Genomic DNA, 14,307 nt, shown 5'->3' on the forward strand with positions numbered 1-14,307 from the left:
TTTTCTACAGATAATCCAAACAGAAGGGCCCAGTCTTCTGCAATAAGGCAGCACTAGACTCACTGGCGTAGATCAACAAGAGACAAACAAGGTAATCCTTTGTCAAGAAATGGCCCAAGAGATCTCAATATCAAATTCAAGTTGTCCATCTCAGGTCAACAGTGGACCTGAGAAACTCACCAACACAACTCAACAGCACTGGTAGAAACATTAATAACCCAGATATCAAAACCAGAGCAGCTTCAATAGATAAAATAAAAAACTCAAGAAATCAAAGGATGTAAGAGACAAGTGCTTTATAAATAAAAAGGGACCAAAAAATAAAATAAAGCCGGTGGTGGTGGTGCATGTCTTTAATCCCAGAACTTGGGAGGCAGAGGCAGGCAGATTTCTAAGTTCAAGGCCAGCCTGGTCTACAGAGTTCCAGGACAGCCAGGACTACACGGAGAAACTCTGTCTCGAAAAACAAAAACAAAAATAAAAATAAATCAATAAATAAAATATACTCCCAGAGATAATCCATTAATCTATTACCATAGATTATTATTTTATGAAATATATATTATTTAATCTGTTGTCATTAGTCTATTCTAATTATAGATGAAAAAACAGCTTCAAAATGGCTAGCTAGATAGTCCAGCATCATAAGACTGTTCTAATCAGTTTTTTTGTTAAGTCCCAAACTTTCTCAGCATAAAGAGACTGGACAAATGTTACAGCTTGCTTTCTTTGTTTTTTTGTTTCTTTGGGCTTTTTTTTTTGGTTTTTTCGAGACAGGGCTTTTCCTGTAGCCCTGGCTGTCCTGGAACTCACTCTGTAGACCAGGCTGGCCTCTGACTCAGAAATCCACCTGCCTCTGCCTCCCGAGTGCTGGGATTAAAGGCGTGCACCACCACTGTCCAGCTACAGCTAGCTTTTTTTTTTTTTTTTAAGATTTATTTATTATATGTAAGTACACTGTAGCTGCCTTCAGACACTCCATAAGAAGGAGTCAGATCTCATTACAGATGGTTGTGAGCCACCATATGGTTGCTGGGATTTGAACTCAGGACCTTCGGAGGAGCAGTCAGTGCTCTTAACCACTGAGCCATCTCTCCAGCCCCAGCTAGCTTTCTTAAGACTTGACTGTTTTACCAATTTTCTTTTGGCCTCATAAGAAATGATACCTCACCCAGCAGGTAGATGAATTCAGGTTAGAATCGAGGGGAGATCTGAGCTGGAACACTGAGGAGACAGACGTAAACCTCAGGGAGCCAAACTCAAAAGAGAATAAAGAGGAGATTCACCCAGGACTTGGACACATGAAGCTGAGGACAAGTAATGGACCATGTGGAAGACACAGAATAGGTTGAATGGGTTAAGTAAGTTATGAGTTAGTCAGGGAATGAGCCAAAGCTTATGGGTTAAGCACTTATTAATAAATAATTAGTCTCAAAGTTATTGTTCTGGGAACAGGGGCAGAAAAGAGGGAAAACATTTATTTTTTTACATATAGGAATAAGATATTTGGTTACAACATATTATGTTTCAACTCAGTTTAAGAAATTGTTACCTATGGGGTTCTTAAAACTTTAATGTTAAGTTCTAGTACTTTTAAAATATGCTATTATAAACTGTTAAGGATAAGTAAGAAATGTGAGTTAGTAGTCAGACAATCAAACTCACGGTCATGTTAGATAGTAGTCTAGTTTATTACAGAAATGTTTTCAAAGTTAAAAGTATAGTAAATAGCTAGAAACAATTTATATATTCTATATAGTCTTCAAAAACCTCAGAGATCTACAAAATATGGCATTTAAAGACGTTTTATTATTAAAAGATCTTTTTTGACAAGACAGGCGCCTGCTCCTGGCAGCACCCCCATTGTACTTCAAAGATTATATGGCGTAACTGCAGACCAACTATTATCCAAACTAGACAAATGACGCAGGGACATCAACCACCAAGCTCTGCAAAGACAAGGTAGGCAAGTCCTTCATATTTCCGAGTTCACAGTCTGTCATACAGTGGGCCAGAAGGCTGAATGAAGATGCTGCTCCTAGGACTCAGAGAAATCTGTGGGTGACTGTCCAGTCAGCCACCAACCTCTGTCACTTCAACAGTTCTTGAAGCTGCTTGCCTGCACGTCCTGCATAGCTAGGTAAGTTTCATTTCCTTCTCAGATCTACAATGGTGTTGAAGACTAGCTAGTCTCACAACTACGCTTAAACTGTTTAGGATTTCAGAAAAGGTTTTAAAATCTAAGAAGATGCTGGGCGTGGTGGTGCACGCCTTTAATCCCATCACTCAGGAGGTAAAGGCAGGTGGATTTCTGAGTTCGAGGCCAGCCTGGTCTACAGAGTGAGTTCCAGGACAGCCAAGGCTACACAGAGAAATCCTATCTCAACCCCCCCACCCCAAAAAATTTTTTTAAAAAATCAAAGAAGATATTCTTAGGTTTATAAATGCAAGTTTTGATAGAAAATTATTTAAGTACAGAATTCTAACTCACCAAGATAGGATATAGTAGAGTACTTTCTCCAGAGTTGTCAAATACAAATGGACTAGATATTGTGAATGTAATTCTTATCTGATGATTTAATAATTGTTCTTATTGTATACAATTTATTGATGTAAGAGAAAGAGCCTTTTATTGGACTAAAAAGGGAAAATGTAGCGAGAACCTCTTATAAGCATCATCTGTCAATAAAAAAGCTTATGGGCAATGAGCTAAGGCAGAAAACAGGAGGTGGTACTTTCACCAGGGAGAGGAAGAATTCTGTAAAACAGTCAGAGAGGGGGATATTCACCCTGGAATGCTGAGGAGTTAGATGTAAACAAACACACAGCTGAAGTCAAGTTAGAATATTAGAATATAAGGGGGATTCAACCGGAATGCTGAGGAAATGGACATAAACCAGCCAGAACCCAGGTTAGAATAAACAGGATAAAAAAGAGCGAGTCGGGAAACAAGCCAAAGCTTACGGCCTAGGCATTCACTAATAAGTAGTTCATCTTAGAGTCATTATTTCTGGGAATTAAGTGGTCGGGAGTAAAAACCCTTTTTACAACTGGCAGATGGTCTTTATGTAGTCCCAATTCAATTAAAATTTAAAGCTGCATTGGACTTGAAATGTGGCACTCTCTTTCTCTGAATCTAACAAATGCTTGTTAAAGAAAAATCCAAAACCTCCTCACATCACAAGACTCACCTACTATGGGACAGGAAAACAACAAGCAAGGGACTAGTCTATTGTCACCAATCTCTCTCAAGCTTTCGGTTTTCATCTGACTCACTAAAATGTTTCTTAAACTACAAACATTATCTTCCAGAACTACTGTGTGTATGTATGTATATATATATATATATACACAAAGTTTGTCTTGATACTAGTAGTCATACAGAGTACTAATTCTAGAAATAAGCTCCATCTAGCTTCCTGTATGTGTTTTCAGGTTTGAGTCTGAAGCAGATAACCAGGAACGAAGTTTGTGTATCTGATAAATTGTGGTCCTCAAACCTTTCAAAGATCTGCTGAATATAGCATTTTAAACATTTAAGTTTGCTACAATGAACTGTGACCATTCCAAACAATAACTTTTAAGGTCTCCAAAAAGATGGGCCCTACAACAATGAATCCACCTGGATTGTGGTAATGCTAACCACTGAGCAAAACTGTCCCATGCCTCTTCTACCACCAAGTTCTGTGCAAACAGTGGATACCTTTGGGTTACCAAGCCAGGATTACCACTAAGCTGACAAACACCACTCAAAAATCAGCTTTGGACTACAAAATTGCTGAGGACATTCAAATTGCTCAGTTCATATGAGACTGAAACAAACATTTTACAGAACTTTGAACTCAAAATACTTAATCCTAAGACTGCCAAATTCAAACAAGCTGGACACTGTGGAAAGCTTGGTAGAAATAGCTTCATTATTGTCAATAGTTTTGATGTATTAGAGTTAAAACCTTTCCTTTTCATTTAGACAAAAAGGGGTAAATGTTGCAGGATATTTGTCACACTATGAACTGAATTATGCTATTAACGGGAAAAACCTGATTCTCATGTGGTGTGGCTCAGTCTTAGCACACCCTTTAATCCAAGAGCTTTCTGCTTGAATAGTGTAAACAAGATTAAATAAAGTCAACCATTGGTCAAGAAGCAGAGCAAGCAACCAATTGACAAGAAGTGAATCTAGGATTACTGAGGGGAAAACAAAAAACAAAAAAACAGAGAATAAGAGAGAACCAGGAGAACAGATAGAGTGATGCACAGGAAGTAGAAGGGAGGGACATTCAGTTTGAAAGGTTTTTTTTGAGAAGGCAAGAGAGGGGGATTTCTTCTCAGGTACTGGCTGAGGAAGATCAGCTGAGTACTTTTTCTGGCTCTCTGAACTAGCAGGCTTTCACCCCAGCATCTGACTCCTGATTCTTCATTGGTAAAATGAAGAATCTGAGATATTGTTTTTTAAAAACTAACAACAGGGAACTCTAGCCTAATGTTAAAGTCCCTGTGACTTCCAGCTCTTCTTCTTGCAATTTCCACTCTTCTGGGTTTTTTTTTTTTTTTTTTTTTTTTTAAATCTAGCCCCACTGGGCTTGACCTTGTTCTTTTTGCATTTATTTTTATTTATGTGTATGTGTGTGAAGCTGTGTATTTATCAACACCACATGCATGCAGGTGGCTGTGGAGGGTATCAGGTCCCCTGAAACTGGAGTTATACGCAAGTTGTGAGTCTCCTGACAGGGGTCATAGGAATCAAACTCAAGTCCTTTACAAAAGCAGTAAGTGCTCTTAACTGCTAAGAAATCTCTCTAGTCCCTTTTATATTTTTTAAAGAGGTTGGGCAAGACGTTGGAATCAAACCCAGGGCTTTGTCAGAACTGCTCAGCTACATCTTCAGCTGCCCTTTTAAACTGTTTATTTCTTTATTTAGTGTGTGCGTGTGACCTGACATATTTGTAGAAGTCAGAAGACAATTTCAGAGAATCAGTTCTCTCCTCCTACCTTGTGAATTCTGGGAACTCAAACTCAGGGTTGACAGAGCCTTTACCCTCTGAGCCACTTTACCAGCCACCTACTTGCCTTTTTATGTGCCTATACCAAATTCCACTTTTTCCTTTACTCCCCCCAAATCTGACACTTTGTAAACCCAACTAAAATGCCACACTGCTGAATATCTCTTGACTTCTGTTCTACTTTTTGTGTTTATTTATACAAATACCGAACTTGTCCTGTGAACTGCAAGTCTTCTGAAAATGGCTGTGAATGCCTCCCTTCTCCTACCATTACCAAGGAAGACTTATGTTTCCCTAATCAAATGCATAAAAAAGTAGGAAAAATACTATTCATCTACCTAACATCTTAAGATTAGTGGCACTGCCATCTCTGTCCAGACGGCTGAGAACTTGAACAGGTGACCTATAGCCACACATCCTAGAGAAAAATGTTTTAAGGGAAGAAAGGTATAGCACACTCTTACTGTATACATCAAAGACTCAACTGCTTCTTATGGCCAATTCGCTTACGGATATTACTTCAGACACCAAGACACTGAGATTCAGACCCCTCAGTCATATCTTAGAATGGCAGTCAGGCCTCATGAACCTACATATTTTGACACATACATACATACCCACTTTGTCGGAAAGGCATTATGCCAAATTACCTAGTTGTGGCGGTGAAAGTTAACCTTGTTTTTGAGACAAGGTTCCCTTAATAATTCTAGCTGTCCTAAAACTCGCTATGTAGCCCTGGCTGTTTTGTAATTCGCTATGTAGACGAGGCTGGTCTCTAACTTAAAAACGAAGGCCTCTGCCCCTGCCCCATCCCATCCCACCCACCCCCCACAACAATGCTGGGGTTAGAGACGTGCGCCACTAGCTCCAGCCCCTGGTTTTTTGTTTTATTTTGAGACGCGGTCTCTCTAGCTCTAGTGGCTGCTAGCCCAGAATCGTTCTCAAATAGGCCAAGAGCGAGCTGTGTTCCAGGGCACCAGGCACCCTACCCGGGGCAAAATCCCCCCCACTGCCTTACCCCCTGCCCAGCCCGGGTACGTAGCCCAGCGGCGCAGGCATGCCCAGGAACGGCTTCTTCTTCTTGTTCATGGCGGTGTTATTGACCGAAACACAGAAAAGCAGGGGAGCAAGTATGCGGCAGAAGACTCGGAGTCCTCCGGGTGTCGCAGCAGTAAGAGATGCGTCCACTACGTCACCGGCGCACCGGAAGTAGAGAGCGGGGTCACGGAAAGCCCCGCCCACCTAGATCTTCGGGCGGAAGTCAAAAGATGTGTGTTTGCAAAGTCTTTCCGGCCAAGGCTGTGTGCAGTGTTTGCTGCGGGAAGACGCGCGTGCGCGTGACGGTATTCGGTATCGCGCCACAAGGACGTGGGTTCGATTGTCAAGCCAGCCTTGACGCGGAGCCGGAGCGCATTAGTCCTGTTCAGGAGCGTTCTGGTGCAGGCAAAGCTGCGAAGCCGCTTAGTTCATCCACCATAACCACTTCAGACTAACCTTACTGTACTGAACCGTATGCGGTCACCTACGGTCCAGACTACGCCATCAGATCCGGGACCACCCCCCACCCCCGCGCGCCTTTGGAGAACAGATGTATAGTGCACTCAACAGTGTGTGGGCCAGCGTCACAGGCTTGGGGGTGATTGTGTGCCCAGTGGCTTGAGTGGACTCACACCACTCTGCACAGATACTGTGTGCAGCTCCTTCCGAAACACAATGCCAGTCCCACCTGTTGTGTAATAATAGCTTCAGGCCGTGAATTAGGCTGCACAGGGCATTAACCCCAAGCTATAAAAAGTTGCTTAGCCTCAGCGATGTCTACCTGCAGAAACAGTATGCCAGGGGAACGGGAAACAACTCTGCTCCGAGTTAAACCACAAAAATAGCTGTAAACTCCTGGTAGCTACTCTGTGTGTATGTCCCAGCCCTCAGTGTTTAAATAAAGCAGTCTCAGCCCGTTGAGACTGCCTCTCAGCCTCACTCATCTTTCACCTCCTGCACCTGGGGAGAGCACCAGACTCTAGGGCCGACAGGAAAAACTGCAAGTTGTGCAGCTTGGACTCTGTGCTGGACCAGACAACCAGGTCTCTGCAGCCAATGCCTTTCAGTGAGGTACTAAAGCAGTCCTGGCTCCCTAGACAGGCTTTTAGGGAGGAGCAGGATTGAGTCTGTGAACACTGACCCACAGGGAACTGAGCCTGACAGAGGGGCTTCACAGAGATGAGGAGTATTGCCTGAAGTTCAAAGCAAAGAGGTCCGTAAATGAGAGTCAGCAAATACTCCAGTAAAGAATGAACTAGTAGCTGGGCGTGGTGGCACACGCCTTTAATCCCAGCACTCCGGAGGCAGAGGCAGGTGGATTTCTGAGTTCGAGGCCAGCCTGGTCTACAAAGTGAGTTCCAGGACAGCCAGGGCTATACAGAGAAACCCTGTCTCGAAAAACCAAAAAGGAAAAAAAAAAAAAAAAAAAAAAGAAAGAAAGAAAGAAAGAAAAAGAAAGAAAAAGAATGAGCTAGTAGCTGACTCAGACAGAAGATACAGACACCAACAGCCAAGCAGTGGATTGAGCTTGAGGATTATGGAAGAACAGGGGAAAGGATTGTAGGTCCTGAAGGGGATAGGAACTCCACAGGAAGACCAAAAGAGTCAACTAACCTGGACCCTTGGAGCTCTCAGAGTCTGAACCATCAACCAAGGAACATACACCAGCTGAACCTAGGCTTCCCCACTCATGCATGGCAGATATGTGGCTTGACCTTCATGTGAGTCCTAAGCAACTGGATCAAGGGCTATCTCTACGTGGAATATGTTCTACTAGCTGGGCTGCCTTGTCTGGCCTCAGTGGGAGAAGCACCTAGCCTCACAGAGACTTGAAGAGTGTGTGTGTGTGTGTGTGTCCGGGGCGGGGGGGCCCACCTGCCCAGAGGAGAAGGGGAGGGGGAAAGATTGAGGGAGGGGGTAGTCAGGAGGGGGCAATGAGCAGGATGTAAAGTGAATAAGTTAAAAAAAATTAATCTCAAATATACATGCATATGTGTACATATATACATATATATTTATTATATATATGCATATATATATGTGGAACGAGTTAGTGAAAATGGAAATATAGCTCGGTGGTTAAGAGAATGTCTCATTGTTGCAGAGGACATGGATTTACCCATGTGGCAGCTCAGCAGCTCACAACTGTCCATAACCCCAGTGTCAGGAAAACCGATATCCTCCTCTGGACACCAGGTATGTATGTAGTGCACAGGTAAACACTCGGGCAAAACACTCATAAAATTAAAAAAAAAAAAAAAGGGAATGGGCAAATTAGGACACACAGGTGTTTGGGAGAGAATGATGTGGCCCTTGGCCAGCCTGAGTAGGTAAAAGCGCACAGGTATGATTATCCCCACCACCACCAGACCGAGGGGACCTCGCCTGCCAACTGCAAAGGCCCTCCAGCGGGTTGCAAGAGAGGCTGGTCCACGGAGTCCTTCCCAGGTGCGCAAGGACGCCTTTCGCTCTGGCGGACATCCTCGGCATACGCAGCCCCGCGCGCCGCCGATACACCTCCGAGCTCCCGGAGCGCGCCTTGCGCCCAGGGCTGGGCGGCAGGTGCTTTGCCGCGCAGACTCCCCGGCCGCGGGGACCGGCTTGGGCTTGGCCGGCTGCGGCGGGTGGGAACGCGGTGCGCGTTGCCCACCGGCCACACTGGCTGCCTGGTGCTCCGCGAGGGGCGTGTGCCCGAGCCGCACATCCGCGGGCTCCATGTTCACCGAGCTGCGGTCCAAGCTGAGCCCCCCGCGAGCTCGCGCCGGGGCTGTGCGTCCGGGCTTCGGGGAGCGTCCGGATGTGGACGGTGAGCTGGGATGGACCCAGGCGCAGGAATATCGTGAGCAGCGGGCTGAGAGCGGGAAGGGTACCGGGGCCCAAGGAGAGCACCGGGGCTAGACTCAAAGGGTTTCCGGGTGCGGCCGCTTCGGGGAGGAAGTCTTTACTAGAGTCCAAGGGCCTTTGTCCAGCGTTATGGGGCGGGAGGGCGGCGGTTATTCTCAGGCCTTGACTTGGAGTGGGGATGACTGGCAGGAGATTCTTCACAGAGATGACACCACCACACTCCTGTCACCCTTTACTTCACATAGAGAAAAACCCTCCCCAAGCCCTAACGTTGGGGTTGGAGACAAGGCGAGGCGTATAATTCCGAGGTTGAGGTTGGGAACGACAGACTCTGGCCCAGTACAGGGAGGAAATAGGCGGGGCCTGAGCGGCCTTGGCAGGTGCGGTTATAGCCAAGACGTCCGACTGGTTTCCCTCATGAGGAGCCTTCTAGCCCTAGACCAGGGAAGGCCCTGCAAAGCCCTCAGACCACAGTGCCAATTCCTTGAACCTTGCCCCATTAGAATAAATCTTATGGTACTACAGGCTACCTCAGAATAGGGGCCACACACTTATTAAGCCCACCTTCTTTCTTCTGTTGACTTGCAGGTACCACATAGAGTTATATACAGTACTTATGGATGCTTTCGGTGCATCAAGACATTGGTCATCCCCAGACTCATGTGATTACCATAAATGACCCTAAAACTAACTTAGCAAGTGCAATGAATTAGTGGGAGAAGGATTGTGTTAACTAGTCCATGCCTAGCTGGTATCCTATTCACACTAGTTGTCCTGGGGTAGGCCCTGCGGAAGCCACACAGAAAAGAAATCTGGCATGTGCCTGGCAAGTGCTTCTTGTCAGCTTTCCCATAGTTCAAACTTTTTGTCAGTGAGTCATAGTTAGACACTATTAAAGACAAAGATCTGTGCACACCCTGGTCCTGTATGGCATGTAGGAGGCTTGCCTGTCAGCCCAAGCCAAGGGCAAAGCAAGTCAGGGCAGCCCTAGAGATGCTGCTCGACTGGCCTGGCTATGGCGAGGATCATCCTCCAATCTCAGTACCTTGGGGCCAGAGTGTGGCCTATCAGCTGATAAAGGGAAAGGCAAGACCAGCTTATCTTCCTAAAGTTCTCAAGACAACTCTTGCAAAAATAAAAAAAAAAAAAAAAGTTTTGGTCCCAGGGGCTCACGATTCCCCCTACAGGAGAAATTATTACTCCCCTCATTGGTAGAGAGAAGATTTAATTGTCAGGGAGCTGAGTCACAGGGGAGGAGCTTGCCCCTGACCACTCTGTATGCACATCCCTGCATACAGCCTCTGCCCATTTCAGCTTCTGCCAGACTCTCCTAGAGCACACAGTATCAGCTGAGAACATACCCTGCCACCTGCCTCGGACACCAGGCACCAGCCTCACGTGGCATGACTCCCGCAGCCAGAGGGCATCCAGCAGCAGGCCAATCAAGCTCCTTCAACAGCCGGGCTCAGAGATCCCCCAGGTGCCTACCTATCCCACCTAAATCCTTGGCCTTGCTCTCAGTTTTATTATCTTCACTCAACTAACCTTACCTCCCCACCTGCAGGCCCGGCTCTACTCTGATCACTATGGCTTGTACCATACAAGCCCTTCGCTGGGTGGCCTGACAAGGCCAGTGGTCTTGTGGAGCCAGCAAGACGTTTGCAAGTGGCTCAAGAAGCATTGTCCTCACAACTACCTCGTCTACGTCGAGGCCTTCTCCCAGCATGCCATCACTGGTATAGTGGGGTCACTGGTTAGGGAGAAACAGAATGCTCAAGACGTAGTCAGCCTTGTCTTCTGTATCCTCCTGAGTTCAGCCTTGTGTGTGTGTGTGTTGCTTCTCTGATTGGCCTCTATCTTTTAATCAATCCTGTCTTTCTTTCTACCTTTCTTCCTTTAAGAATCTCTGAATCTCTGCTCTACTTTCTTTTTTTTGTTTGTTTGTTTTTTGTTTGTTTGTTTTTTGTTTTGTTTTGTTTTTGAGACAGGGTTTCTCTGTTTAGTCCTGGCTGTCCTGGAACTCACTTTGTAGACCAGGCTGGCCTCGAACTCAGAAATCCGCCTGCCTCTGCCTCCCGAGTGCTGGGATTAAAGGCGTGCGCCACCACGCCCGGCTCTGCTCCACTTTCTTGGTCATGTTTGTTTGTTTGTTTTATCCTGATAGAGTCTTATGCTTTGCTTCTGTTTGCCTCACTGCCTTTTTCCTTCTCTCTCCCTAGGCCGAGCTCTGCTTCGACTGAATGCAGATAAGCTGCAGAGAATGGGGTTGACCCAAGAGGCTCAGAGGCAGGAGGTGCTGCAGCAGGTGCTCCACCTGCAGGTTCGTGAGGAGGGGCGGAGCCTGCAGCTGCTCAGCCAAGGTTAGTATCAGGAACCAGGTTTAGAGGGAGGGACTAGGCTGAAGGTGGAGGGTGACTTTTCTCGACACAAAAGGGTGGCTGGAGGCATCCAGTAAGGACCATTCTTGGATGTGCCAAAACTCAACTTTTCCTCCTATCCATCGTACAGCTTCCTTCGGAAACATGTCCTAGCTGCTGCCTATACTTGGACCCCAGACCCCAACACTGTGACCAGAGCCCACAGCCAAGAATGAGTCAGAATTGGCCCTACAGCCCCTTTGGATCCTGCAGGATACCCTAGTGGCTAAACCTAGCCCAGTGATCAGGGAGGAGCAAGACTTCCACCTCCAGGTGTCTCTGGAGAGGCACTACAGGTTCTGCCCTGTGGCTGGGTGGGTGGTTGCTGCCTGCTTATAGACCCTTCTTCTGAGATCCAAGCCCAGGTTCCATCCCCTGGTGCTGCTGGCAGCAAACAGGGTAGCTGCCTGGAACTAGAGTGGGGTTTGAATGTCCCCAGACTCCCAGGGAGTCTGTTTATTTATTCTCCCTCCAACATGTGACCATCCCCCATCTGAGTCATGAGTCTTCCCCTTAAATCTTAGTTCTGTGTCTTTCCTGGGCACCCCCAGATCAGCCACACAGTGGGACAAGCTGTCTTGGTTCTCTTTCAAGTATATCTGTCCCCTAGCTCTCTCAGAGTACAGCAGGCCCAACCTGCTGTCCATACTAATGGTGATCAATCATCATGCCATGTGCTTCACTCGGTGATTATGAAACGTCAGTATACCCTACCCACTCGTTAGAAGTGAGGTTGAGAGGGGTCCAAGAGGCTCAAGCTGCAAAGCCAGTAAGTGGCATGGATTCCAGTGCTGTACAGGTGACTCTATGCTCAGCCCACCAGTTCAGCAATGTTCTCAATCTTACCTTTGAAGAAGTCATGCTTTTAAACAGCTTCCCTATTCCCTGGCTCTTAGAGACCATATTGAAGAATGTGTGTTTGTATCTGTCTGTCTGTCTGTCTGTCTGTCTGTCTGTCTTCATGTGCACCTCTGTGGCTTTCCCAAGAAAACCTGTTCTCAACCAAGAAAATCATGTAGGGCAGTTCTTTCATGTGTCACCAGACACCTGGACAACCCCTCCTTGGATATTTGGGGGCTGTTGCTGCCAGGAAGGAGGACAAGGAGGATGACCCTGGCAGCTCACTCTCACTTTGCTCTCTACCAACGTTCCCAGGGAACTCTAAAATCTCAGGGACAGTTGAGGCTCAGCCTCCAGTCCCCTCTGTGTGCCAAGAGCTGGCCTCGATTCAAGGTTGCTCATTACAGTTAATTTGAGCCATTGGCCTGGCATCTTCCATCCTGTATGCCCTCCATCCATGGAAGGGGGCTCCCTTATTGTGTTTGCCTGACTCTAGAATCCCCAGTCCTGGTGCCTGCAGCCAGAGGGCCCTCTCTGCCCCCCCTCTCTCTGTCTTTTCTTCCCTATGCCCCTGTCCTGTCTTCCTTGGTTTTTGGTCACTTTTTTATACTCTGACCAAAAAAAAAAAAAATCAGAAATAAATCTGGTTCTCAAATGCCATCAGTGTTGGATCTCTGGGGAGCAAAAGGGTGTCTAGGACAGTGCCTGCAGATAGAACACCACTAGAGGGCAGTGGTGTTGCATCCTGAGAAAGCTACCTGGTAATTCCAGGACATCAGAACAAACAAGATGTCTCAAGTAAAAAAATAAAAAAATAAAGCATCCTTGTCGCAGCAGAGAGAGAGAGAGAGAGAGAGAGAGAGAGAGAGAGAGAGAGAGAGAGAGAGAAACTTAAAAAATAAAATGGGATATCATCCCAGTTTGGGACATAGCAACCCTGACACACTCAAAACAACAGTTTGGACACATGGCACATGGAATGAGGCTTTCTGGAGTTGATCTAGTAGTGGATATTTGCTGATTCATGGTCTGGGAGTATAGCTCAGTGATACTGGACATGGCTTGTGTCCCAAATCCAGCAAAGAAACAAACAGGTGTTCTAAAAGTAGAGAAGAGTTCTTCCTTATCTATTCAGCTTTGTGGTGGCTGTCTGGTATTCCTGAGCTAGAGGCTATATCACAAATCTATTTCTGTGATCATTCTCATCTACCTCTCAAATATCCTCTTTAAATTTAGGGTTCACTTAGTCCAGATAGATCTCAGAAATGTCAGTCACATCTACAAAGACCCCTTTTCCAAATAAACCATCACTACAGTTTAACATGATTATTTGTTGGGGCTTACTCTTCAGCCATACCCTGACATCCATAGCACATGAATCACATACTCTGAACACAGTAACCAGACATACAATAGGAACATTGAGGTATAGGCCACAAACATAGTGACACAACACCCAGACATGCTTAAATATGTACAAACACACTTGCACAATTGGCCAATGATCTGTACAAAGATTTATAACATCCCCATATGCACAGACATAATTACCCAAGTGCATAAATACAATGCATAATCACTAACACTAAACATGACATACCACATGGTGCATATAAGTGCATTGTAAAATGTCTTGACACTTAGATACACACATAAAGAAAAATTACAGGGAGGTGGGGCTAGAGAGAGAGAGAACACAGTTGCTGCTCTTGCAGAATTGAGTTTCCAGCACCCTCTTCAGGCAGTTCACAGCTTCGGGGAATGTAGTGCCCTCACCTACATCACGATGCCTATATATGACTACCACCTGATAACACATGGTCACTTAGACATGTAATAACCTATGGGCATTGGTATATCACACTTGTGAAAACTCAGACTTACACAGGGAAAGCTGACAGCCTTGAACACACCTCAGTGTGCACACTGATCCCCACCAGCATTCTGATGTTCCACATCCTGGGAGATTCACAAAAGGTAAAAGACTTTAATCCCAGCATATGGGAGGCAGAGACGGGCAGATCTCTGAGTTTGATGCTGGCCTGGTCTACAAAGGGCTACATAGTGAAAAGTTGTTAAAAAAAAAAAAAAAAAAAAAAAACAGTGGGGGGCTGGAGAGATGGCTCAGTGGTTAAGAGTGCAGACTGCTCTTCCGGAGGTCCTGA

At 45.8% G+C, this 14,307-nt stretch overlaps 2 protein-coding genes across 4 annotated transcripts in view; one reads left to right on the forward strand and one right to left on the reverse strand.

Annotated features, from left to right (window-relative positions):
• Positions 1-6,221, reverse strand: part of Prpf6 (pre-mRNA processing factor 6) — a 55,715-nt gene extending 49,494 nt beyond the window's left edge. Inside the window, exon 1 of the mRNA XM_085831368.1 lies at positions 6,022-6,221. Coding sequence (XP_085687494.1) covers positions 6,022-6,092 — 71 coding nt within the window. The 5' untranslated portion in view covers positions 6,093-6,221. The remainder of the gene's footprint in view (positions 1-6,021) is intronic.
• A 2,391-nt stretch (positions 6,222-8,612) lies between these two features.
• Samd10 (sterile alpha motif domain containing 10) lies at positions 8,613-12,800 on the forward strand. Of its 3 annotated transcripts, none has more exons than XM_021155431.3 (5): positions 8,613-8,880; positions 10,184-10,365; positions 10,450-10,621; positions 11,105-11,245; positions 11,394-12,800. In XM_021155431.3, the coding sequence occupies exons 1-5, from the start codon at positions 8,757-8,759 to the stop codon at positions 11,414-11,416; spliced, it is 642 nt and encodes a 213-aa protein (XP_021011090.1). In that variant the 5' UTR covers positions 8,613-8,756; the 3' UTR covers positions 11,417-12,800. The 3 variants fall into 3 exon arrangements, with proteins under 3 accessions (XP_021011090.1, XP_021011091.1, XP_021011092.1); XM_021155432.3 differs by having other exon boundaries at positions 8,613-8,847; XM_021155433.3 differs by having other exon boundaries at positions 8,717-8,880; positions 10,200-10,365.
• Positions 12,801-14,307: the final 1,507 nt, after the last annotated feature.

Source organism: Mus caroli, unplaced genomic scaffold, assembly GCF_978045245.1.
Source record: "Mus caroli unplaced genomic scaffold, Mus_caroli_1 scaffold_2, whole genome shotgun sequence".
Classification (NCBI taxonomy): domain Eukaryota; kingdom Metazoa; phylum Chordata; class Mammalia; order Rodentia; family Muridae; genus Mus; species Mus caroli.